Source organism: Coffea arabica, chromosome 6e, assembly GCF_036785885.1.
Source record: "Coffea arabica cultivar ET-39 chromosome 6e, Coffea Arabica ET-39 HiFi, whole genome shotgun sequence".
Taxonomy (NCBI): domain Eukaryota; kingdom Viridiplantae; phylum Streptophyta; class Magnoliopsida; order Gentianales; family Rubiaceae; genus Coffea; species Coffea arabica.
The window spans coordinates 13,366,953-13,392,626 of record NC_092321.1 but is presented as its reverse complement, the minus strand read 5'-3'; the positions used below and the strand labels follow the sequence as shown (position 1 = coordinate 13,392,626).

At 35.7% G+C, this 25,674-nt stretch overlaps 4 protein-coding genes and 1 long non-coding RNA gene across 5 annotated transcripts; 2 read left to right on the top strand and 3 right to left on the bottom strand.

The window, feature by feature from the left end:
* The first annotated feature begins 2,009 nt into the window (after nt 1-2,009).
* Nucleotides 2,010-6,674, top strand: LOC113697271 (VAMP-like protein YKT61). The gene is made up of 6 exons (XM_027216823.2): nt 2,010-2,432; nt 3,478-3,575; nt 3,664-3,768; nt 3,957-4,022; nt 5,507-5,593; nt 6,380-6,674. Exons 1-6 carry the CDS (start codon nt 2,237-2,239, stop codon nt 6,428-6,430), a joined length of 603 nt encoding a protein of 200 aa, XP_027072624.1. The 5' UTR covers nt 2,010-2,236; the 3' UTR covers nt 6,431-6,674.
* A 1,067-nt stretch (nt 6,675-7,741) lies between these two features.
* LOC113697378 (temperature-induced lipocalin-1) lies at nt 7,742-9,320 on the bottom strand. Its single transcript, XM_027216971.2, has 2 exons — nt 8,741-9,320; nt 7,742-8,120 (listed from the first exon to the last, which is right to left on the bottom strand). The coding sequence occupies exons 1-2, from the start codon at nt 9,113-9,115 to the stop codon at nt 7,935-7,937; spliced, it is 561 nt and encodes a 186-aa protein (XP_027072772.1). The 5' UTR covers nt 9,116-9,320; the 3' UTR covers nt 7,742-7,934.
* Nucleotides 9,321-10,426: 1,106 nt separating this feature from the next.
* LOC113696404 (temperature-induced lipocalin-1-like) lies at nt 10,427-10,955 on the bottom strand. Its single transcript, XM_027215824.2, has 2 exons — nt 10,587-10,955; nt 10,427-10,444 (listed from the first exon to the last, which is right to left on the bottom strand). Exons 1-2 carry the CDS (start codon nt 10,953-10,955, stop codon nt 10,427-10,429), a joined length of 387 nt encoding a protein of 128 aa, XP_027071625.2.
* Nucleotides 10,956-14,420: 3,465 nt separating this feature from the next.
* Nucleotides 14,421-18,424, top strand: LOC113696403 (glycerophosphodiester phosphodiesterase GDPDL7-like; the record flags this gene model as incomplete). Its single annotated transcript, XM_072056024.1, has 9 exons — nt 14,421-14,559; nt 14,676-14,975; nt 15,359-15,474; nt 15,634-16,150; nt 16,332-16,373; nt 16,489-16,764; nt 16,849-16,985; nt 17,151-17,640; nt 18,087-18,424. Coding segments are annotated over 9 exons (2,355 nt in total), but the record flags the coding sequence as incomplete, so codon positions are not given.
* Nucleotides 18,425-24,631: 6,207 nt separating this feature from the next.
* LOC140010025 (uncharacterized) lies at nt 24,632-25,434 on the bottom strand. The gene is made up of 2 exons (XR_011817283.1): nt 25,236-25,434; nt 24,632-25,149 (listed from the first exon to the last, which is right to left on the bottom strand). It is a non-coding gene; the product is annotated as an uncharacterized lncRNA (long non-coding RNA).
* Nucleotides 25,435-25,674: the final 240 nt, after the last annotated feature.

Genomic DNA, 25,674 nt, shown 5'->3' with positions numbered 1-25,674 from the left:
ACTCGAGTTTGGTGTTCATCGAATTCAAGTCGAGTTTTGAATCGAACTACACATGAATGGTTCGAATCGTATGCAGCCATACTCCGAAGCATCATGCATGAATTGTTTCGTCAAAATATAGAACTTTGAGTGGCATTAAAACATGCTAATCTTAACGTAACTAAACTCCTATCTCTGAAATCTCAAGTTTGTCATATGTGCCATTGCATCTTGGGATGGGATGATATACAACTTTGTAGCCTTGCTAGCTTTTATTCACGAAATAAAAAAAAATAAAAAGGGAAAAGGTTCTTACTAGCTCAAAGTGACAGAACACTGGAGTTTGCTGTCGAAAGTGAAACATCTGAGAATTTGTAATAAGACCTATTCTCTAGGATTAACTAAACCATGAAGAGCTGTCGAAAGTTGTTTGGATTGCAAGATTTTCAAATAAAAATTTCAAATTTTGTTTTACTTGCATCATACACACAATTTTCAATCACTTTTTTATCTCATATAAATCACATCACAAAAAAATCCTACAGTAATTATTTCAAATAACTTCCTATCCAAACAAACCCTATATGTTGTCAACTTATAGAGACAGTCTTACAAGATCAAAGGAAAACTCGAGATTTTTCAACCTTCATTTTTAAATTACGGATAAATGATAAATGCAAATATCCCAGAATATTACCTTATTCATCTCATCTCTCTCATTTAAAAAAGAATGCGTTTAGCTATATTAATAATTACTAAGTGATATGACTACAATGTGAATATGTGATAGTAAAATCTGAAATAGTTCTTTAAAAAAAAAAAGCCTCAAATAGTTTTAAAAAAAAAAAAAAAAAAACAAAGAACAAGTACGTACTCTGACTTGGCTAATATCAACAATATAAAATCTCCATCGGTTTGTTAAAAAAATTGGTAAACTCTTGTTGATTATATACATACTTGAACTGCTTTAAGAATTTCCCCAATTATGCATGAATTCTCCGAGAGACTTTCTTAGAAAGACAACCAAGATTGAGGATATTCACCACAAAATTATGGTATTACTCGGTAAAACTTAAAACATCTGCTCCATAAGCGCTTTTAACAACTTAAAATAGACATGGAGGTATGGTTTAGTGGGAGGGGAACGAAAAAGGGTTGCCTGTTCAAATAGTTTAACCTTTTTAATTCATTACAAATTAATTATACAATCTTATATTACATGTAATATTAAGCTACTGTTCACATACATGTTAGATTTTATTTATGGGAATCATGTGATAATTTCTCAACTTTGAAACTTTTTTGGTGGCTTCTATTTTTGAAAGTTTTTATCGAAAAATATACCGTAACGATTTTGTGTATCTAAAATAAAAAAATAATTAACAAATGTATTCACAAAAAGTAAAATGTATAATTTTTTTTTTTTACAAAAAAAAACAATTCAAATGCTAGACAACCACCCTTAACGGTCATAGCGAGCGAGGAATGCAAAAATGTGTTCACGGAAGAAAGTTTTTTTTTCTCAAAAGATTTTTATGCTTTTTATAAACATATTTTTTATTTATTTTTTTATTTCATATGTATCAAGTCGTTATAATATATTTTTTAAAAAAATGCAAAAAAATAGCAATCCAAACGGGAGATTTTTCTGCAAAAATGACAATTCAAATCCTAGCAGGCTATCACCATTGCCGGTGATAGTGGACGAGGAATACAAAAATCGGTGCGCGTCGGCTGGATCCTGTTATTCTATTCCCACTATCACTGCAATTGGGGGTTATTCTCATCTCATCACGGCCGTGGATGCACGCTCAAATGCCATCACCCGCGTTCACCGTTTAATAGATCGCAACCGTCAAATAGAACTGTCCCCACAAGTCATTCAATTGATCAGCCCAGTCAACATTATACACCTGGTTGAAAGTCCACTCAATCCGACGTGGCAGAGATCCAAGGACCAGCTGTAAAACAAGTTAAATTCCGGTTTACAGCCTCCTACAACTATAATTAAATTAACACATTTCTAACAGACAGATAACAATAAAGTAGTCACAGCAAAAACGAATATAAACTCCAATTTTCATCCAGACGAAGAATTTAGACGAGAGAACGGAGAAGGGTGGGAGGAAAAAAGGAGATTTATTCATTAATTGGGATTTTTTCTTTTGCCGATAAATTTGTATTACTGAGCTAGAATTGATATTATTTGCAGAGAGAATTTTTATTTATTTATTTTTGGTCGGGGAGAGAAAGAAGGATGAAGATCACGGCGCTGTTGGTGCTGAAGGTCGGACCGGACGAGTCGAAGGATCCGGTGATATTAGCCAACGCAACTGACGTCAGCAGTTTCGGATTCTTCCAGAAATCCAGCGTCAGAGAATTCATCGTCTTCGTCGGTCGGACCGTCGCCAAACGGACGCCTCCTGGCCAACGTCAATCCGTCCAGCACGAAGGTAGGAATTAGCCTAATATTAATCCTAACAGGAGTCCAATCTGTTGAAATTATGCGGATTTATGTGGGAACTAATTTTGCGGGGAGAATATATCGTTCGGTTTTTGGGAATTTAGGTTTAGATTAGGGAAGATTGTTGGAACTAATACAGGTAATTGTAGGAATTTTGTAGTTTTATGCTAGGGATTAGAATCTGATGAGTTAACGTGTCTTTCTTAATTTGACGAATTTTGTATTTTTGTTTCTGAATTAGAAATGAGAGTAAGAAAATGAGGATTATGCGAGTTATGGAATTTTAACTGGGACGAGGCCCTTGAACATGAAAATTTACGTTTTTTAGCTGAAGTTGTTAGGCATTTTTTGATTGAATATTTCTGTCAAAGATTTACTTTTTGACTGGAAGAAAAAATGACGACTTGTGCATTTCATAGCCTGTTTTGATAAATCTGTCATTTCCCTGAGAGTTGGTGATCCTAGATGGCACATTGGAAAGAAGTATTAAATTCGAGTTCTCCCATTTTAGCTGGAAAGTAGGCAAAATCCCTTGTATTGATTCTTGATAGTCAGGCACATTTGGCAAAACTTTGCAACATTTTGATCTGTTCTAGGTTTTCTTCATTTTGGAGGCTGAAACCAATACATATCCTTTGAATACTGTAAGATAGACTGAGTTTTATACCAACGCTGGTTGATTTGTAGGGTATTAAATTTTTTAAGTGCCTATTGTATGACCTTTCTTTCAGTGCCTTGCAAAAGATCCTTTGATGCGACCAACCTTAGATGCATCGAAAAGGAAGAAGTAAACCACACATATTGCTGTTGTTTGGGCAATTCTTCCATGAGTTAGACTTAAGGTCTACACCATAAGATTAATGCTTAACGAGTTATACTAACTCATGCTTGTTCTATGTGTATCATCTCTTTAAGTTGGTTCTACCCCTCATATCATCTTTTATCTATTTACTCATCCCCCTTATGCATGAGATCATATTACTGGATGGTATCATATAATTGCTTAAAGCTGAATTTTTTTTTTGTTGCTCTAGAGTACAAGGTGCATGCATACAATCGAAATGGCTTATGCGCACTGGGTTTTATGGATGATCATTATCCTGTCCGAAGTTCCTTTTCACTGCTAAACCAGGTTAGCTTTCCTGTTCTGGAACTTGTACTAACATGGAGGTCAGCTTGGATTTCTGGATATAACAAGTTGATGACTTTGACCTGGTCAGGTCTTGGATGAGTATCAGAAAAATTTTGGTGATGCATGGAGAGCGGCTCAAGCTGATAACACTCAATCATGGCCTTATCTTGATGGAGCTTTGTCCAAATTCCAGGTACATGAAGCATTATGTCTCTGTTCTACTTTGTTTGGAAGTTGTCTTTAGGACTTCCATGCTACTGCATTGTACAATTTAGAAGTTATGTATATATATATATATATATATAAAGAATTGCTGATGGAATGAGCTGAAGCTTTGTTCTCTTTTTACCTTCACTGATCTTTTGCCATTCCACTCTATAGGATCCTGCCGAGGCTGACAAATTGTTGAAAATTCAGAGGGAGCTGGATGAGACAAAAATTATCCTTGTAAGTACTTTATCCTAATGGGTCTATACACCTTTCAACTTGGTTTGTATCTTAGCAAGATCCTAGAAGTCAATGGTTAGTGAATGTTGCTGAATTTTTTAACTCCATATACATGTCACACTGTGTGTGTGTGTGTGCGATTAAAATGTTAGTTGACTGAGTAGACTTATTAAGCGATGCTTCTAGTTAAAGTTCATAAGTCAAAAGTCAAGGACTTCAGTATTCAGTAGTTGTTTTATAGCTTGGTGTATCGCATGATGCACATTCTAACATCTGAATTTTTGGACTTGTATATGTAAGTAGTAGCCATTCTTCTACACCTTTTTTCCTTTCTGCTCCTACTGCAGTTATTAATACTGCTATAATTGAGACAAGTTTACAATGAGAGTTATTTGGTTGGATCTGAATTATGAACTTTGCATTGTTTCTCAATGAGTATAATGTGGTCGAGGTAGTTTAAGAGATAGGAAATCTCTCTTTTCCATTACTTGTTTGACTTTGTTAATAGTGGAGATACTATAAATTGATTGAGTTATTGAACCTCAAAATTGGCCTTTGAGATTATGTAATTGGTGGATCTTGCAATTTAATCTGTTCGGAGTATTTTCATTTTTGGCCTTTATCAACAATTGAAAAATGACAAAAGATGTCTATGCATCGATTTTCTTTCTACTTCCTTCCGTTCTTCTAATCATTGACGAGAGTGTTCCAAGTAGATAACTGCAGGTTGATAGAATTGCTGCTGTTTTATTTTAGTGTATTCTGCTTCATGTTTGTGACTCTGATAGCTTCCATACGAGGACCCAGAAACTGGGTTCTTTTAGGTTGGAGGTTTAATGAGATCTATATGTATCTTGCTTCTTGAACCGTCGTCACTAGTTTTATTAAGTTCCTTCATCAATGGAAAAAATGTGTTCCAAAAGCAATTCTGCAGTGAGCTTTTCAACTCAGGATTTGGCGATTTTCCCTTAATTAAGTGACTGTATAGCTGTGATTGGTGTTTTGATATCTGCTTTTAGAGGTTTTAGTTTCTTATAATAATCTATACCCGTGGTTTACACAATTTCTTTAGGTGGTTTGCTTCTTTGAAACTTAATCACAAACAAATTGAATAGGTCCGTTTTTGTGTTGCTACAAGCCTATTTCATTTTTCAAGTTGCTACGAGCCTACTTTTTTATTGTGATTCAACTGGCCCATTATTAGTTCAAAGACTTTAAAAACCTTTTGCCTTGTCAGTAACAATCTTGATTTAGCAAGTTTTCTCTATAAATTAGTTTGTCCTCTTTAACAAGATGCATCAGTTTTTGACATTATTTTTGCAGTCCTACTCATTTTGGAAGAGCTTTTTGACTAGTTAATATTGTGTGTGGATTTGCTGTAGTGACTCATATCGTATACTTCTATTTCAGTGTCTCAATTTGATCTTTTATTTTGTTCTTTTTATCAGTTAAAATCTAATATATCTTTTCTGTATTTAATGCAGCACAAAACTATTGACAGTGTCCTAGAACGTGGTGAGAAGCTGGATAGTTTGGTTGAGAAGAGCTCAGATCTCAGCGCAGCTTCACAGGTGCGTGATAAAGAGCTCAATTTCAGTTTATGTAAAAGCTGGCTGCATGTTTGAATGGGCCTGGATTAACCCCCTCAGGTCACCATCTGGGGCCAAAAAAATTAAAATGGTAGTGCAAATTACAGAAGCAAAAAATCTCCCTGATGATTAGCTTTTCCAAGTGAACATTTGGCAACTCTATGTCTTAGGCTATGTATGCATAATTCTTTTCATGTTACAAATTTTGTTCTCTTACTCAGTGCATGTGCATTTGGTAGGGAGGGATTCAAAGCTTTTGCAGTTTCTTTCTTTCTTTTCTTTTGGGAGGTGGTTTTGGCTGCTCCCCTAGTGGTGTTATTATCTTCATTCTTGTGTTTTAGTGCCCTGTCATGTTTTGTCTTGTAACTTAGCATAGGGCTAATGTGTATCTGGAAGCTTAGGTGGCATGCAGTTAACCACTTGGCTTTTCTTGGTATTTTATTGCTGAACCAAGAGGTATTTGTGTTTGACGTAGTGTTTCATTGGAAGTCAATATAGCTTCTGCTATAGTTTGACGAGTCTGTCTGCTTGGTTTGAGAAGTGATGGGGCAATTGTGAGATGTATGGGGTTGTCTGCTTGTACTTGCATTTCCTAAAATGGGATTGCAAATTTCCAAAAATGGGACGCGTGGTTTTTGAAAGTAAGAAACTGATTTTTAAGTTGGAAAAGGTCTTGGATATCTACTGATTTTGATTGGTCGAGCTTTTAATTCATTAATCAATTCTCTCATTACTGAAGTTTTTGCTTATTTGTCTCTTGTTAAACAGATGTTCTACAAGCAGGCAAAGAAAACTAATCAGTGCTGTACGATGTTGTAAATCTTCTGAAGATGAAGGGGCTGCTCAACCATGTATTTCACGCGCGTCTGATATTATACATATAAGAAGTTGATTGTTGTTTATATCATTCATCAGTCGTGGTCAAATTGAATGCCTTTTGTGCTTCCCCTTTGTTCCTTGGTTTTATGGTTGATGAAGAGGAAATGATTTGGATTCTTATAGGCCTATTATCGTCGTTCTTATTACAGGATGTCTTCTCAATTACAAGTCAGGGTTTCTTTCATGACCGACTATTTCTAATGCTGCCCGTCTATTAATACATGAATTTCAGTATATATATATGCAAGAGTCCCTAGTTGAAGATGTTCTATGCTAATGCCCGTTCATCAGCGAACTTTTAATCACAAACGGAAATGCGCACGTTCTCTAATCTAACTTATCTATTGTTATCAAGCAATTCGGCAAAATTACCAGTGAGGGTTGGACTGTAGTTTTACAGACTAATCTAACTTAACAAGTCATGTTGTGTAGTTTTTCTAGAGGTTTAACTTAAATAATTTTCTATTTAAAAAGAGTTCTGAGTGTATATTAGTTTTTTCCACGCGTCGAGGAGGCAACCATTTGTTTTCTGGGGCATTTAGTTAGACAAAGTTGACGCCCAGATTTCTGTTGATTACTTGAGAACAACATTTTTGTGGATTGCTTGAGCAGTTGTTCTCGAGATAAAGAGTAGAGCTTGTCGAAACCCCATATTCAAACGGCCTAGCACTTGAAAATGTTCCCTCGCTTCTTAGAAGGGCTAAATCCTTTTTTTTATTTTTTATTTTTTGGGAGTATAACGTTTTCACAGTTGGTCCCATACTAGGGGTGCAGAGCAGGGAAGGGTGATGGATCCAACTAAGCTGTTATAATCTTCTTGGTTGGTTGTTTTGAGATAAACTTGACCGTGTCCAAATCATTTAGCCTCCTTTAATAGTCACGTCTCCCTGTCCCCCAAACTTCCCTCAAATTCTTTTCTTTTCTTGGCATTTCTTTCCACCCAACCTAGGCCGTGGATTTATCGAATTGGTCGATAACGATGGATGCTTCGCAATACTGCTAAGATCGCTACAGCTCATGGCATATCTCCTCCGCGAAACTTAGCCGTTGCATCAGAAATCAATCGCAACAGTTTCCTGGGCTCCAAGAAAATAGATGGACCTCACTTGTGGGCACCAAGATTCATCTCCATATTCCAAGTGGACCTTCCTATAATCCCTTAACGCTTAAGTCTAGCATTGACATTGAAAGGCCCCATTGGACGTGGAGGTATCCAAAGAAACTTGATCCCAAAGATAAAGCAACAAACAGTTTTAGGCAAAGACTCAAATTGCATTCGAGATCAAACCACACTATTCTCAAACATTACAGCAAGGACACAGCAGAAATAATAATTACATTACCAAAGATGGGACTCTAAGGCCCTTTTATTCAACACCACTACTATTTCTTTTACTGATTGCATCACTAACGCCGCAATTTTCGAAAAGGGGTCTATTACTAACTACTTCCCAAATAAAGATTTGATCCACCAAATCCCTTTGTTATCGGTGGAAGCACCATCACTCTCTGGAGGAGGGTCATGCTGTGGTGTCTTGTGCAGCTTACTAACATCATAGCCTTCCTCAGCAGCCTTTTGAACAAGCTGGTTGTAGATCTCATCCTCCAAGTGGGTTTTCCTGCTCAGTATCTGTTAAACAACACCACCACCTCTGAATTATGCTCGTAAAAAGCTAAAGATTCAATTCAAGAATCCTTCGATGGGACAAAAAAGAAGAGAAGATCACAAATAAGGAGAGCTCGAAATTTTGAGTTGAGAGCATTTCTATTTTCAATGAGGAATCCGAATAAGTAATCTAAAGGTTGCATGATTATCATTTTAAATTTTACATCCATAATTACTCCATCTATTCTAGTCTATATTTGGGTTAATTAAAGAAATTAACCAACCTTGGTGGAGTTGATATTTTTATAAAGCCAAAACGACATTTATGGGCATCTAATACATCCCATAATTCACATTCTGCTAAAATGCTAATCAATATAATTGACAATGGAAGGATATAATTTCTGTTTCTGTTCTTCTTTCTTTCTTCCTTCCCTGGATTCAAATGTGTTATTCTAGTCCTATTTGTATGACCAGAACTTAAGGTAAGAAAATCACATTAAACCAATTTTGCTAGCAAATTTTTCCCTTTTGTATCAGATTCTCAGAATCAAGCATCACAGAAAAGCAATCAATTGTCACACGATTTAGTTATACCTAGAGAAGCATGATGCTGTTATCAAAAAGAGACAAGGACAACGTACCCAAAGATACTTCCTACTAGGCTGGCCAATCAAGGCATACTGGTAATCATCATCAATATACAAAACCCAGTAATCCCCAGTAACAGGAATGATAGGCAAGAAGGGGGGGACATAGAACTTGACTTTGAGCTTTGCCTCATCACTTTTGGGGTCAGCCTTATAGGCAGTGCCTTCAATGGAATCCCTTTTGCCATCAGACCAGGTTTCATTCAGAACATGGATAGTTCCATCAGAGTTCAAAGTGTAGGTGGCCCTTGTGTCAACCCCATTTTTTGGTTGGAAGAACGAAGGAAATGAAGCAATTTCATACCATCTACCCATATACCTCTCCACGTCCAGGCCTTTTACCACTTCCATCTCTTTCTTTGGTGCCATTTTTTGCAGATTTTGAATCAAATAGAGGCTAAGCAGATAGATAGATAATGAAGGTTTGCGCCCAAACTACCAGATGGGACTTGATTTTTCTGTTTTCCGGATTAATACTAGTACTTGATAAGGATCTAAGAGAAAGGAGGAGAGGTTTAACATGTATATATAGAGTTTGGAGACGTGGAAAGTTAAGGTCCATAGAATTTGTAGAGGTTCCAGAGAGGCTCCGGGTTATTTCCATTGCTTTACAGGTCATTCTAGAACGTCTTTAATACGTAAGAAAATACTACCACTGTATTATAGTAGTATTTCACACTAAGCAAATGACCCAAATACTCTCCTACAATTGGATTCTTTCCATTTAGGGATAAATGGAGATATTCCGTTTGCCCTCCCATAATAATTCTTCAAATTGTTTTTAAGATTTGAAATTATTCATGATTCATATCAAGGTTGTATAATTATTCGAAAAAAAAAATGTATATGAACTGATTTTGGAAATGATGTGAGAAGAAGATAACGTTTGGATTAGTCTCATCTTTTCGAAATTTTTATTTATTAAGATTCAGTTTCATAATAAAATTACTGCATAGGAATACTCATTCACATTTATTGTCCTTACCTGTATTTAAATAATTTTTTTCCATTTCAATTCAAATTGCCCAAAAAAAAAAACCTCTTAACTATGTCAAAAATTGAACACCTCTACTATAGATAAATATAGAGGAATAGAAATAAAGACAATCCCTCAAAAGCAATAATATTTTGAGAATATTTTGCTTTATGGGCCATTGTAAAATGTGTTTGGTAAAAAAAAAAAATTCAAACTGTCATACTTCAAATAAAAATTCTGTAAATTTTGGCTTATTAGACAATTTATACTAACAAATAATTTTCATTTATTGTTGGAAAATGAATATGTCTAGGTGATATCTCATATTATCACCTTTTTTTCTGATCAATTAAAATAGTATTTTGGACAAACAAACAAACAAACAAAATTCGTAGTATTACACTTGAAATTTGAAAGTCACAAGTATGATCAAGAAATACAATTGATTTGGAACCAACTGCAGTTTTTTTTTTTTTCCCTAATCCTTTCACATATTGACTATCCCTTCGACAAATTAATACTCCTCATGTATTTATAACACAAAGAAAAGATTACATTTATTCTTATCTACCACATCCCAACATATTAATTATGCAGCGCCGGTTTTTACATTAATGCCATGCCATGCATGTATGGACAACCCGCTAATATATATCAGCATCTAAACAAAATGTGTTATTCTAGTTTTATCGTATTATCAGAATCTAAGGTAAGAACTTGTCCTTGAACCCACATCAACATAATACAGATACACCCAGTCTAAATTTTTACCACCATTTTCATGTGTGAAAATGGCAGCTTGATTTTTACCATTTTCATGAATTGATCAATTGTACAGAGAATAGATGAGAAAAAAAAACATACCCATAGAAATCTCCTAGTAGGATGGCCAACCACAGCATTCTGGTAACCATCATCAACGTATAAAACCCAATAATCCCCAACAACAGGAACGAAGGGAAGGTCTGGAGGGATGCGGAACTTGACTTTCAATTTTGCTTCGTCACTTCTGGGATCGGCCTTATATGCAATGCCACTGATGGATTTTCTTCGGCCATTAACCCAGACCTCATTCAGAACACTGAAATTGCCATCAGGGCGCAAAGTGTAGGTGGCCCTTGTGTCAACACCATTTTTTGGTTGGAAGAACGAAGGAAATAAAGCAGTTTCATACCATCTTCCCATGTACTTCTCCACGTTTAGGCCTCTTACTACTTCTTGATGGGATGCCATTGATTTGCAGATTAAGAGTGAAAAAAGGGCTAAGAGAAAGGGAGACATTTTGCTATGAAATGGAATTGTTTCTTGAATATTTCTTGTAGGTATAGCTTGAGGAAGAAAGCAAAGCAAGGTTCAACAAGTATATATATATATGGCGTGGAGACGTGGAAAATAAGGAAGGATGGTCTCCTTAAATGCGTACCTGTTTCACTACGAGTGGCAATTGCAACCGTTTAGTAAATAGATCTAAATGCATGTGATTCAAATGGATAAAGATTATCCATCCACTAAGGAAACTTTTTCCTAAACATCTACTCCCTCCGTCCCACTTTGATAGTCCTGTTTTCCTTTTTCGTCTGTCCCAAATTGTAATTTACTTTCCAATTGAAGAATGTAATTGTATTTTAATTTTCCTAAAATGCCCTTATTCAAGGTAAGTTGTTGTTACTATAAATCTATCCTATTTAATGAGAGTTGATTCTTTTTTTACCATCAATTCAAATTCCCATAAAGTTGTACTCTATTTAATGTGAGGGTATTTTAGGAAAATATCAATCTAAATTTACTTTTCCAACAAAGTTAACTACTTTTTCTTAAACTGTGTGAAAAAATAAATAGGACTATCAAAGTGGGACGGAGGGAATAGCTGGTTTCACTATTTCACTCTGTGTGTGTGTGTGTGTAAAGGATATATAATGCAAGTAAAATCAATAAAGAGTAGTTTGTTTATCATTATTCGATGAATTGCAAAGAATCTCCATTGACAATCATACCACAGCGACTGTTACTTGTAGTCTAGAACATGCGGACAAGAAGTAAGAGGAGAAAGAAGGATAATAACAACTATCTCTGTTGGAGAAATTGCAGAGTCAAGAAACTAGAGGAATAACAAGACCTTAATTAAGATTTTGCTCAGAATTGTCAAAGTTTTATTAATTTAGTATATAGCTTCACGAATATATGCAAAGTAGCAGGGTTATATTCTGAGCTTGTAAATAGTTTAGATTCTATCAATTGTTTGTCATCGATATCTCTGCAAACTATTCTAAATATTACAGGTTTTAGGAGATGGAAACTTATATCCGTTTATGGCTTTCTTGTTAGATGCTTTTTTGCTTCCACCTAGCAGTGAAAGGATTTCAGAGAAGAAAATTGGTGCATTTTTAATTAGGAAAGATGGTCACATTATTAATTTACATTTATATGTGTGTGTACGTATATAAGGATGATGCAACTTCTGACTCGGTGGAGACAGAAGCAACTAAAGGATGATAGATGTCGCAGACAAGAAGACTTGAATATGATGATGATAATGCAGCTGAGGATAATATAATTTGAATTGGAAAAAATAAATGACTTTTGCAACAAAAACAAATTATGTATATAGTATTATAAAATGCAATTTAACCATTGCACGGACCATTTTAGGTTCAAATCTTTACTTGCATGCAGACCATAAATAATCCAATGTTGAACGTTCTATCAATGGTTGAGATTGATAAATGTACTAACTATTCTTACTAGTGCTTGTGTCAAAAGATAAGAGCTTATATGATAAATTTTTGTCATGGTCAAGAGCCAATAAAAAAGTTTCACGCGAATATATAAAAATTTCACTTGATAATTCACATGCTAAGTGGGGTTCACTTGGCAAGTTAAATGGAATCGTGTTAAAAGCAGAGTTAAATTTTTTAATTAATAGAAATTTTAAAGGGAAGGAATAGAGATGAATGTAACAAACGACACGACCAAAAACCACTATGTGGTGGATGCATAAATCATATTAAATCAATCTTGATGCACAACACATGACAATTCCATAAATTGAACAACTTTCTTATTTGCAAATATAGGTTTTTTTAAAAAAATTTATTTGCTATTGTAGGTGATCACTTCTTATGTAAATTAAACTTACTCTAAATGTTGTCCAAAAATGCATTCACGCCTAGTGCACTTTTAGCTTGCCTGCTTTGTTTCCTTTGACCTACAAAAATTAGCATCACTCATCAAAACAATTAATACATGAGACGTTTATTAGCAACAGTGAAAGTAAACAAAATTGACCAACCCCCCTATGTATAGAATTCAGCATATGCTAATACCTCTGCTCTTCTTATACGTAATATCCATTCGACTTTCCCTGAATACCACACAATAAGAACTTGGTAATTTCCCCAACTCCAGATCATGACAAAGTTCAAAGTTTGAGTACACTCATAAAATGATCTCAAAATTAAATAGTTTCATCGCGTAATGTGTAGAAATGATTTGAAACCTCTGGGCAGATATCTAATCGTGTAGAACATGTGGGATTTCGTCTATAACTTGAAAAAGTAATGAACTATATGTAAACTTATCATGCAGGACAGAAGCAATTTTAACCGTAAAACTGGTATCATTCATTGTAGCAATGTACTCTACCATAAATATTACTACCACATTAATTTGCTTACAACTGTTTCAATGGTTATGAATTTGTCTGTTGTCAGTTGTTGCCGTATATGAAGGTGTTGGAAACCAGCCAGACTTTCCTCGAATTTAGGAGGACAAAACACAGGACCGTGGCAGTAATAAAGGGGAAAATATTGCAAAACCAGGGCTTTTTTTCTTTTTTTTTTTTGACGTTTGAATGGATTCAAAGACCAGAAATTAACGCGACAAATGTGTGGGAGCTAGTGACCTTAAATATGTGCCTAGTTTTCATCTCTCAAATTTCTGAAGCTCCCCTTTTCCCCATTCCTTCCCTTTGGGAGTTTCGGTATCATTTTTTTCTCCTTCGGGAAATGATTGTTTCTTCCATCTGAAGCTCAGAATTCAAGTAAATTTTCGCACAATCTTTCTTTTTCTTTCCTTCCTTTTTGTTGCATGTTGTTTTCTCTTTGATCTTTGACATTAATAATAGAAATGTTCTTTGATTTATTTGTCACGTTCATCGTTTTTGTCGAATGTTAATATTACTTGAACATAGGACCAATGCGATGTGAATTTACTGTTGTCCTCGAAATCCCTGTTTTGTGGACACTGTTTATCTTGATTTAGCCATCTTACGTTATGCAAATATTTAATGCAACTCCAAAACCATAAGTAGAAGAAAGGGGGCGTTTAAATTTTCTTGATCTTTATTGTTCTGGAGAGACAGAAATTAATACTGTTATCTTCTAAATCAAAAGGAAACATCCATGAAATGTTTTGGCAACACGCATTCGACATTTAAAAAATAATTGCAACAGAGTCGGCCATTATCTGAACCGGGAGAAAATCAGAACATAGTTAAATAAGGAAAAAGGCTAAAGCAGGATCAAATCTGAAGGCAATTTGGTTTCACAACTTCTGGTAAATTCATCTTTGAAAGCCAGTATTCTGTTTTCCAAAGTTTTTGCTGGTACATAAATCTGTGCTTGTACGTGTTTCTGTGTCTGTTCTGCATGCCCGTGCGAAAATCTGATAGTTTGCCATTTATGAAATCAACCAGGCTGACAGGATTGGAAGAAAATGATCAGGCAACTGTTATTGTCTTTCTTGTTGATCCAAACCACTCTAGTGGCTGCCAGAGGCAGGGGAAGACGCCACCCTGCTGTTGTTCCCCCTCCTGCAAAAAAGTGGCTAACTCTAAATGGTAATGTATTATAACATTGAGTTGTATTCAATTTCCTGCTTAAAGGAAGCGAATGATCTCAATGCTTTAGTCCAATTATAAGTTTGTATGCCCTTTTCTGATTTGACTCTTTGCAGGAGGTGAGCCTGTGGTAGTAGCCAGGGGTGGATTCTCTGGAATTGCACCAGAGTCCAGTTTACCCGCTTATTCTACGGCACAGCAGACGAGCTTGGCTAGCACGATCTTACTCTGTGATCTCCAACTTACAAAGGATGCACAGGGCTTTTGCCAGTCTAGTCTGAACCTTCAAAATGCAACAACTATTGCTACAGCTTTTCCAGACTTGAAACCAAGAACCTACAACATAAACGGAAAGAATGTGGAAGGATTCTATGGGGTGGATTTTTTGGCAGATGATCTACTCAAAAACGTTTTCTGTAAGTTGTCAGACGGTTATACAGAGCTTCAGTTTCCTTTCTCAGTTTGTAGAGTACTATCATCTGGTTACAATTAAGAACAGAGAAAGTTACAAGAAGGGTTGAACTCAAACGCATTAGAAGATTAGGAAGCAATGCTAGTGCCCTTTCAAACAGTAGAAAATAATGAATTCCATGCTACTGCATAGTTTCTTTTGCTATCCTTCTTCATTCTCCTTCTGTTCTCTCTTAGAAAGCTGCATTTCGTATTGTTTAATCTGCACAAAGAAGTAATTTCTTGAGTTAGTAATGCTCTTCTGCTTAACAATTAAGTTGCTACCAGATAGACACAAAGATTGTGAATTGCCATTGAATTGATCTAACTCACATGCTTTCTCTGGCAGTGGTGCAAAGCATTTACTCAAGATCCCCTGGTATGGATGGTTCATACCCTCTGTTGACACCCTATGATGTTGTGGGCATGCAAGGTCCTCCTCCAGTACTATGGATGAACGTCGAGGTCCTTTCCTTGCTCTTTTATTTTCATTTAACTGACACTAATTAATGGTAATTTAACACAAGCAGAATTCAAAATACACCAAGAATCAATCACGAATTTTAGAGGAGTCGTCCATAAATTTTTGGGATTTCTTTGTTTTTCACAATTTGGATTTGATGTTGTTGCAATTTTGTGCTGCAGTATCCTAGTTTCTACGACGGACTGAAACTCAGCTCATCAGCATTTATTATAGATACCATGAGAGACTTGAATCCTGCATACATTTCATCACCAGAGATTGGATTCTTGAAGGGCTTAGTAGGAAAGGTGAACCCGGCAAAGCTCATTTTTAAGATTCCGGACATAAACGAAGTTGAACCTACAACGAAGAAGACATATGTTACACTGCTGTCAGACATAAATATGATCAAGACATTTGCATCCGGGATTATTCTTCCAAAAGAAAGCATATGGCCCGTAGATAGTGGAAGGCTATTGCTGCCTGCTACGAGTTCTGTATCTGATTTCCACAAAGCAGGTGTTGAAGTGTATGCTTCTGGCTTTGCAAATGATGACTACTTAAGTTATAATTATAGCTATGATCCAACCAAGGAGTATCTGCAGTTTATAGACAATTCTCAGTTTTCGGTTGACGGGGTAATTACGGATTTCCCTGCCACCGCATCAGAGTCCATTGGTGAGATTATGCTTTTTCTCTCCTCCATTCCTATAATATATTTCTCAATGAGTCAAAAGGAAGAGTACTGTAAAACCTATCAAAAAGTCAAACTGACTGAAACTGTCTCAAAATTTTACATTAGCTTTCTTCCTTGGTTTTACATGATCTAGTTCTGACCTGAGAACTGCTCATGTTGCAGCATGCCTAGCCCAGAACAAGAATGCTCCCAAAATTGTAAAAGGTAAGACTTTGTATCGTTTCATAGTGTTACACTTTGTATCGTTTCATAGTCTTGGAAAACAAAATTATGCAATCTATTGCTACATGGAATAACTCGTTGTCTTCTTGCATTAAAGCACTGATAATATCTGACGACGGAGCAAGTGGAGATTACCCTGGGTCGACTGATCTTGCATACCAGAAAGCCATAGATGATGGAACCGAGATAATCGATTGTTCTGTTCAACTGTCCAAGGATGGAACCGCCTTCTGCTTGCCTTCTGCTGATCTTATAGGGACAACCACTGCAGCATCTCTTTTCATGGACCGATCTACCAGGATACCTGAAATTCAAGATAAGAATGGAATATTCTCCTTTGATCTCACTTGGACTGAAATTCAATCACTCAAACGTAAGCAAAACGCTTTATTTAATAGTAAAATGGTTATAACACCTTTTCAAGCTTTTGACATATGATGCTTTTCTCCCTTTTCAGCTCAACTTGCAAGCGTTTTTGATGGCCCTCTTGCTCGAAACCCTGCAAACAAGAATGCAGGAAAGTTCGTTACTCTTAATGAATTCTTGGATCTTGCTAAGAAAAGGGCAGTTACAGGAGTTCTAATTAACATTGAAGTAAGATTCACTTCACTTCAAACTCTTTCATGGACTCCATTTGTCAAGATATATTTTGACTTCCGGGTTCCTTGTAAAACTTTTACATATCCCACGTCTCATGTAACATCATGATTATACTCTTCAACCGTGCACAAGTTAATTAACACTTGATCTTTTAATCAGAATGCTGCCTATCTAGCATCAAACAAGGGTCTTGACATTGTTGGTGCTGTCACCACTGCCTTGAGCAACGCCACATTGGATAAGCAATCTACTCAGAAAGTTTTGATTCAGTCAGATGACAGTTCAGTGCTTTCGAAGTTCCAGGACATCAAGACTTACCAAAGAGTCTTGGCCATCGACAAAGATATAAGTGGTTCAACCCAAGAAACAGCACAAGAAGTCAAAAAATATGCTGATGCTGTTAAAGTGTTCAGAAATTCTATTGTTCTGGACTATCCAAACCCCGTCTTCATGTCCTTGAATTACAGCAACCTTGTTGAAGTCATGCATGCTGCCAACATCTCGGTGTATGTGGGAATTCTGAGAAATGAGTTCCAAAACTTTTTATTTGATTACTACGCTGATCCTTATGTCGAACTCGCCACTCTTACTCAGAAAGGAGTGGATGGAATCGTAACTGACTACCCTGCCACAGCAAATGCATACATGAGTAAGCATTTTTATTTATCAATTTACATGAGCAAGTTTTACTACCACTTCAGCATTTTTAGGAATTTATCAAGGCCACCATATGGTTTCTTTTCTTCTATTTTTTGGCCTAACCTGGAAATCATCTCTATCATGATACATCTATTACTGAAGTATGGAAGAGAAATTTCCTCTGATCTCTACAATGAAATTAAATGAGCAACCAGAAGAACTGTTTTGAGGGGAAAAAATGTTCGTTGAATTTTCATGGAGAATTGTTAGAAATAGAGACATTACCACTAGCCAGACAACGAAAAAAAATAAAACAATGACCACTCTATGACAAATACGTGATTGCAGCACTACAGAAGAGCTCTAGATGAGCATAAAGAAGACATGTTATTATTTTCTTCAACACAATACATGCCTAGCTTACAAACGGTAACTTGCTGTCCTTTGCTGCTGCAGGGTCCCCATGTTCCAATCCAAATGCCAATCTTCCATATACAATACTACCCATCAATCCAGGTGACATGTTTAACAATCTGGTTACAGCAAAACCTCCAGAGGCTGCACCCGCTGTACCTCTCCTTCAAAATGCAGATGTCGATGATCCTGCACTGCCTCCTGTAGCCAAGATTTCAGCTCCCCCACCCGCATCCCCTTCTGAATCTGGCTCTAACTCTCTTCCTGCTCCAGCACCCAAAAAATCAAGAAGCACGAAAACTGCTAGCAACACAGGTCTCATGGTTGCAGCAATGGTTGCAGTACTTACCATTCTCAGCTATAATAGCAAAGTTTATTAATAGGCATATCCACATTTACAAACACCAGTGTTCACCCTGTCACCGGGAAATATTGCAGGTTTTTTTTTAGGTGGATGTATTAGTCCCGTTTGCTAAACGTTTTAGTAGGAATTTTTTGTGCTAATGATCATTGATTCCACTGACAAGAATAAGTTGCAGATTCTGGCTTATTTGTTACTATATTGGAGCTCAACTGTAGAGGCTAATACTGAAGATTCAAGTAATTTGTTACTGGTAATTAATTTAACCAGAAATTTTTCTTACCCAAAAAAGAAAAAATGAAATTTTAGAGCGTTCAAGCTGATAACCTGGAAATCAAAGGCAACTTAGATATCTTGATTAAAAGCATATTCTAATTCATGGAGTAATTTTTATCCTCAGACTCCGCTACAATCTTCTTCTGACGCTCAAGTTAGCCAGCAATTAATTACAAAATATCAGTCTAAAGAATGAAGATTTTCAGAACTGACAAGTAACTACAGAAAATCAATACCTTCCAGCAGTATTAAATTTCTTTTCACATCAAATTTTTGGCAATCCACGATGCCAACGATTTCCATCTGGCAAAACTTTAATCCTTAAGAATACACAAATTGCAATCAAAAGCCACAAAGTATTGTAAACTAAATCGTAAAAGAACATATATTCCATCAACAGATTTTCTAACCAAAAGACAGAAAATGGGGATAAAATGAAAAAAGCAATTTTGCTTGCTTCTGTTTCAAAAGGAAGGTTCCCAGCTACAGATCCAGAATATAGCTGAAAATTGAACGAAAAGAATAAGAAAAATTCTATGAGGTTGTGGGTTCATTATTAAAGCTTGAAGAGTGAAAAAAGGAGGCTCAGATTGGAGTCTGACATCAAGACAGGCTAAAACCGCTATGGCTGCAAACAACAGTTGCCGCATGAGAGAAATCAGACAAAGAACCCAAAAGGAAAAATGAACCATAAGTGCCCAATTTTTCTTTTGAGCCCTCTGCATATCCCTCACAGACCCTCCAGAGTTCACCAAGCCAAGCTACGGAAAAGCTCAAAATCTTGATTTCTATTTAGTTTCGTATTGATAACAAACAAACAAAAAAAAAAATCATCACAGCCTCAGATAAGCAGTTGGGAAAGAGGAGGAAAGGGAATGAAACCATGATACCACCAGTCTCTCTCTATCCATCCATCTATATATACATATATACATATATTTGTGTATACACTGTTTGTATGTGTGTATGTTTGGATTTGAAGGGTGGTTTTTTTTTCCTTCATTTTTAGTTGAAATCATTGGCTGATTTACAGAGAGGGGTAACCACCCTTGACAAACTCCATGCCTCTCTGAGTTTAGCCTCATTCTTAAACTAATAATGAGATGCTGATTCTAGGGTCTGCTCTCTTGCTTCAATGCCAACTTTATAGTAGTGTCTCCGCGGGCTACAGAGTCCGTCCTGTTATGTCCTTTCCAACCCTTTGTCTTGGAGGACACAGACGGTAATTCAGTCATCATGAAAACTTAAAAAGGAAAGAAAAGAAAATTAAAAATAAATAGTCTCGACCTCAATGAAAACCCTACAAATGGAGGCTCAGATTCGCCTTTGATCAGACAAATTGGTAAAAATTGCTAAAACCACCAATAGACCATGGCTGCAAAGCAACAGTTGCCTTTTTTTTTTTGCCAGAAACTCAACAAAATTTGACCATCTGAGCTGTGCCCTGCCAAGTTATGGTATTAGCTCTTTTCAAAGTCTGAGACTTCTTTCCAAGTCCACAAACCTATTCATCACAGCCTCGTCCGTATCGAACTACTGTGAGAGAGAGAGAGAGAGAGACGTAAACAATAGCTAAAAATGTTCAAGGACCATTTTGCAGCCTGCATTTTCCGAAGGGCGGTTGTGAAAATAGGAGCTTCATTGCTTTTTTTGAGATCATCGGCGGAGATACGCGGGAAAGAGAGGGGCAACCACTCTCAGGAACTCCATTTACCTCTCTTCCGGCGAGATTGGTCCCCGCCTCAGTCTTAAACTAATGAGATTTTTGCCTTTTTTTTTGAGATCCGGTATGCTTGTTTCTTTTATAGCACTAGTTTCAGGCCTTTCGTGGGCCTTTGCTCATTTCACTGATGAAGCCCTAAACAAATTATACCATTATAACCCAGCAAATGAAGCCCAAGTATCTGCCAAATGAAAGCCTACAGTTTGTAACTAATTAAATTAAATATTATACATATAATTAATTATAATTATATAAATGTTATAATATAAATATATAATTATAATTATATAATATATAAATATTAATTGTACTAATATTTTATATAAATATAATGCATATTAATATTAGATATAGTTATTATTATATTTAAAATAATAAATGTAGTTATAATTATATAATTTATTAATATTATATACATGTATATATTATAATTATATGCACATATAATATACATTTATAAATATACATATATATTATAAATATATTATTATATAATATTAATAAATTTATAATATATATTATATAATTATAATTATATTTAACTAAATAATTATAATATATATTTATATATTCTACTGATATTATAATAAAATATTATAATTATAATATATTATATATATGTATATATTGTATTATAAATATAAATATATAATATGTATAATATATATAAATATTAATTATACTAAATATTATGTAATTATAAGATTTTGGAATCACACTTAATTTTTGGATAAAACCCACCCTTTTACTAAGGAATAGAGAGATGCCAAATTTTTAGAAATCATTCCAAAATTTCAATTCTCATACCAGTGAACCAAACACCAATTATGGAGTTTATTCCTTTACTTCATTCCGATACCCTTTTACCAAACGCCCTCTAAGATGCAATTTGGGGTTTGAGGTCCTCGAGGAGGAAACAAAAGAACAGGTTAATTAGTTATGAGAGAAAAAAATTTATTCTTTTTCTCTTTGAGAGGTTCTGAACCAAGTAAAATGATTTGACCTCGTTGGTTATTTCGAGATTAAGGATTCCTTTGATAAAACTGAAGTCTGAAATTTGAAATCTGAATCTATTAAATTATTAAATTGTTAAATACTAAATTTGATACATTTGAATGTATATCGCATTAAATGATAAGTTGTTATCACTTATTTTTTTTAAAAAAATTATTATCACTTATTTTTTGAAGCAAATTTTGCCTAGAAAATTCAGTGACACTTAATTAATTCAGATATTCAATTTTTAATTATTAAACGAGTTTGAACATATTAAAATCTGAATTCATTAAAATAAAATATTTAATTGAATTATCAAACAGGAGCTAAGCTCTCTTAAATTAATCAAACTATTGCTCCTCTTGTTCTTTATTATAATTTTGGCTTTACTTAAAAGAAGAAGAAAGATCCAACACTATTTATGTTGTTAATCCGTCCATTTAAAGGTTTATGGGCCGATTCTAGTGTTTTCCACTTCCATGGAGATCCGCATGAATTTTGGCATTATTTTTTTTCTTGTAACTTACAGAAATAGAAATAAACTGCCTCGGAATGCAAATCAAAACAAATAGTAAGTACAAAAATTGAACTTTCATTATGCTTAAAAGTTGTTCTTCATCGTCTTGAGCAACTTTCTCTTAATTGCGTGTAAGAAGTGAAACGTCGAGGAACATTTTGGATGTTTTGTGTTTTTGCTGCAGGGCTTCTTGGTGGTAGGTATTGATTCTTTTTCTTTTTCAATTTTTTCTTTTTGATAAATTACTGATTCGATTGACATTGTACTCGATAAAGCCAAATTAATAGCTCATAGACGTGAGAAAGACAACTATGTTTATTTCCCCTTATTCTTATCTCTTTTTTTTGTCAGCAACGATACATTTGTATAACCTATTCTATCATAATCTAGGGGGAAGGAAAGCCTAAAGAGGCTGTGATAAGGAGCTAATGGGTATACAGACTCAACTAGATCAAGAGAATACTATGACATAACGCTTAGATTTTTTTCACTGCAGGTGAAGATTCAGCTCAAGGAGAAACTTAAGTCCCTCCCAGGTGGCTGTATATAATTTAGTTGTCTTTTTTTTTTTTTTGCAACCGCATCTAATAACATGACCAGAAAATTAGTAGTATATCTAGCTGATATAAAGCTTCGGAAATGAAAACAGAATTTTGACACATAATACCATAACGAGGAAACTGTACAAGAAAACAGAGCAAATAAGGGAAAAATAAAATCAGCAAAGTAAAGAAAAAAGAAAAAGGAGGCTCAGATTTGCCTTTAATCAGACAGAAAATGGCTCAGCCCGCCATGGCTGCAAAAATCAGTAGTAGTACTTGTGATTCTTGCCCAGCCAAAATACGGGCTTAGCTCAAAAATCTGACTTGCATTTGACGCAGGATTAAATCATCACAGCCTTTGATTTTGGGGGTTTTGAGGGCTTAAGAAGCTGGAAATGGAAACAGCAGTAGAATGATTGCGCTCTTTGGGATGCAGCATAAAGGGTTGTTTGGTGGGTAGCGATGAAATCACCGGCGGCGTAATTGCAGAGAGGGGCAACAACCCTCCACAAAACTCCCTACCTCCCCCACAATTACACTGCCTCATTCTAGGGGTCCTCATTCTATCGACGCCTCTCGATCTGAAAAAGCTGATAAAGCATGTAGAGACCAAGGCTAGTTTGTGAGTTTAGGATAGAAAGGAAAAGAAAGAAAACTCTAATGAGGACTGAGGTGAGAAGCGAGCTTGTTGAATATGGATTCTCAACAACAAAAAGAATCGAACTTAGTTGAGGCTCAGATCCGTCGTATCAGTAAGGCAATGAGGAAGTAAACCGCCATGGCTGCAAAAACCGGTTGCATGTCGGAGAGAACCCAAATCAGATTCTCCTTCTTCTGCCATCCGGGTTGCCCAACCAAGATACGGGCCACTTTGTCTCAGCGCCAAAATTTCATTTGCTCAGAGAAATTATCATCATGGCCTCAAATTCAGTCCTCCGTGATCTTTCTTTCTTTTCTTTTTCTTTTTTTTTTTTTTGGGAGTGTTTGGAAGAGCATGTGATGAATATTGTGGATTGATGATGAGGAACCAGAAACAGACCTCGCACTTCAATTCGTCCATGGATCCATGACTAGAAAGCATCTTCAGTTTCTGCAGCTGAAGGGTTGTTGGCTTTGTGGAGACTTGGGTGCAAAAAACAGAAGAAAATCTCTGGCTCAGGAGAGGGGGCAACCACCCTTAAGAAAATCCCATCTCTTTCTACAGCCTCATTTCTTTGCTCTGAGTCTGAGGACAAGTTCTTTTGCCCATTTTTTGTTTTATACTTTTATGTGAGTCCTTAGTATTGTTTCCTAGTTACCTTTTCTGGCCTTCTTTTCACTAGTTTTCGCGTCTTTGACATAATAGTCCATGGCCCCTAGTTACCTTTTCTGGCCTTCTTTTCAGTTTTCACTAGTTTTCGCATCTTTGACATAATAGTCCATGGCCAAGATTCTTGTCCAAATTGCCTGAAAATTTCACCAGTGAGTGCCTTTGACTGTTCAGTACTCCGACTTTTTCATTGATTCCCTTGAATTCACCCCTTTCGTTTTTTATTTAGTATAAAATAGAAAGAAATTTAAAATAAAATTTATCGTGTCTAGAAGAAAAGTCCATGGGAATGCCCATTTCATTTTTTGGATTTACACATTGGATTTAATTTTGTTAATAATACAGTAACCATTGTTGAGAGAATTAATTAACCAAGTCTAATCACCATATACGGTGAAGAAACAAAAGATATATAACTACATAGCTTAACTAAACTTTCACGGCCAAGAACATGAAAGTGCTTGGCTTGGCCTTCGCTCAGCTCTTGATTATCATTTTTTTTTTTTTGCTTATTTTTCAGTTGGCTTCCTTTTTTTTTTCCCTTTTTAATGAATGCCTACTGAAAATTATCCCTACAAAGGTCAGGGGTGCAATTGTCAGAAACTTAAGGGGATATTTTTGAAATTATCTCTAAGCCCAGTTGGTTTTTTTTTTTTTTTTTTTGGTGGGTAGAACTAAGCCCAGTTGGTGCAATTGAATGCCGTCTACTACAAAGTACAGACAACCAAGGCAATAAAGAAACAAAAGAAGAAAAATACCTTTTGAAGGTAAACAGGAAATATCTCAGTTAAAATAAGAAATGTAACTTGAAACTGAAGAACAAAAAAGTTAAAAATTTGCTAATAAGCAGTAAATAGAAAAAATAGCAAAATGACAACTCTGTTTTGCATTAAAATCTTTGAGGGTTCGTATTTTTGGGTGAAGATTAACTTCAGATGCTAACCATCTTGTTTTTTAAGTAGTTTTTTGGTCACAAGCAAAGCACCTTTACATCATAGAATCCGAGCCAAGAATAGGCAGAGAGCAAAACAAGGAAAATCAAAGGTGAAAACCAAATTATCCCTAGGGTACAAAAAAGTGAGTAATCACTTATTTCTTTCAAGAAATTAAGCGGAATAAAAAAAAAGTATGAGGCTCAGATCTGCTATAACAGTTGGACAAGGAGAAAGTGAACAGCCATGGCTGCAAAATCCGGTTGCATGAACGGAAAAACCATATCAGCTTTTTCCCAATTCTGCCTTCCGGGTTGCCCAACCAAGATACAGGCCACTTTTTCTCAATGCCCCAAAATTCATTGCCCAGAGAAATCATCAGTCATCACAGCCTCAAATTCAATCCCATTTTTCTTTTCTTGGTTGGCTTAGCGCGTTAATCCTCAAGGCTAAATATACAGAAACAGAAAGACGACAGACATTAATCCTCAACATACGAAATATGTGAAAGCAGAAAGGTCATGCAATCCATTACTTCCGTTGGAGTATCCTCCAGTAGAAGGGCTGTTGGTATCGTGGGGGGACTGGAAAAGAAAATCATTGGCTCTGCAGAGAGGAGCAACCACCCTCACGAAAATCCCATCTCTCTGACCAGCCTCATTTTCTCCTCTGCTCTAAGCTCTGAGTTGACTAGAATTAGACAGGTTTTTGGCTATCAAGTCCTCTTTTATGTTACGACATGCTAGGAGTCAAGGCGTAGTTACTTTTGACCATTCTGTTGATCATCCTTTTCCGGGTTTTTTTTTATAAATTATTTATTTGTATTGGGTTGTTTATTGACAACTTTTACACGGGGATAAGGGTGATACTGGACCAAGTAACTCAATTCAAATTTACGAATTACTTGCTTAAGAGTTTGACTCGAGTTTGCTTTCACCAAATTCGAGATCGAATTCAAGCTACTCGTTTAAGTT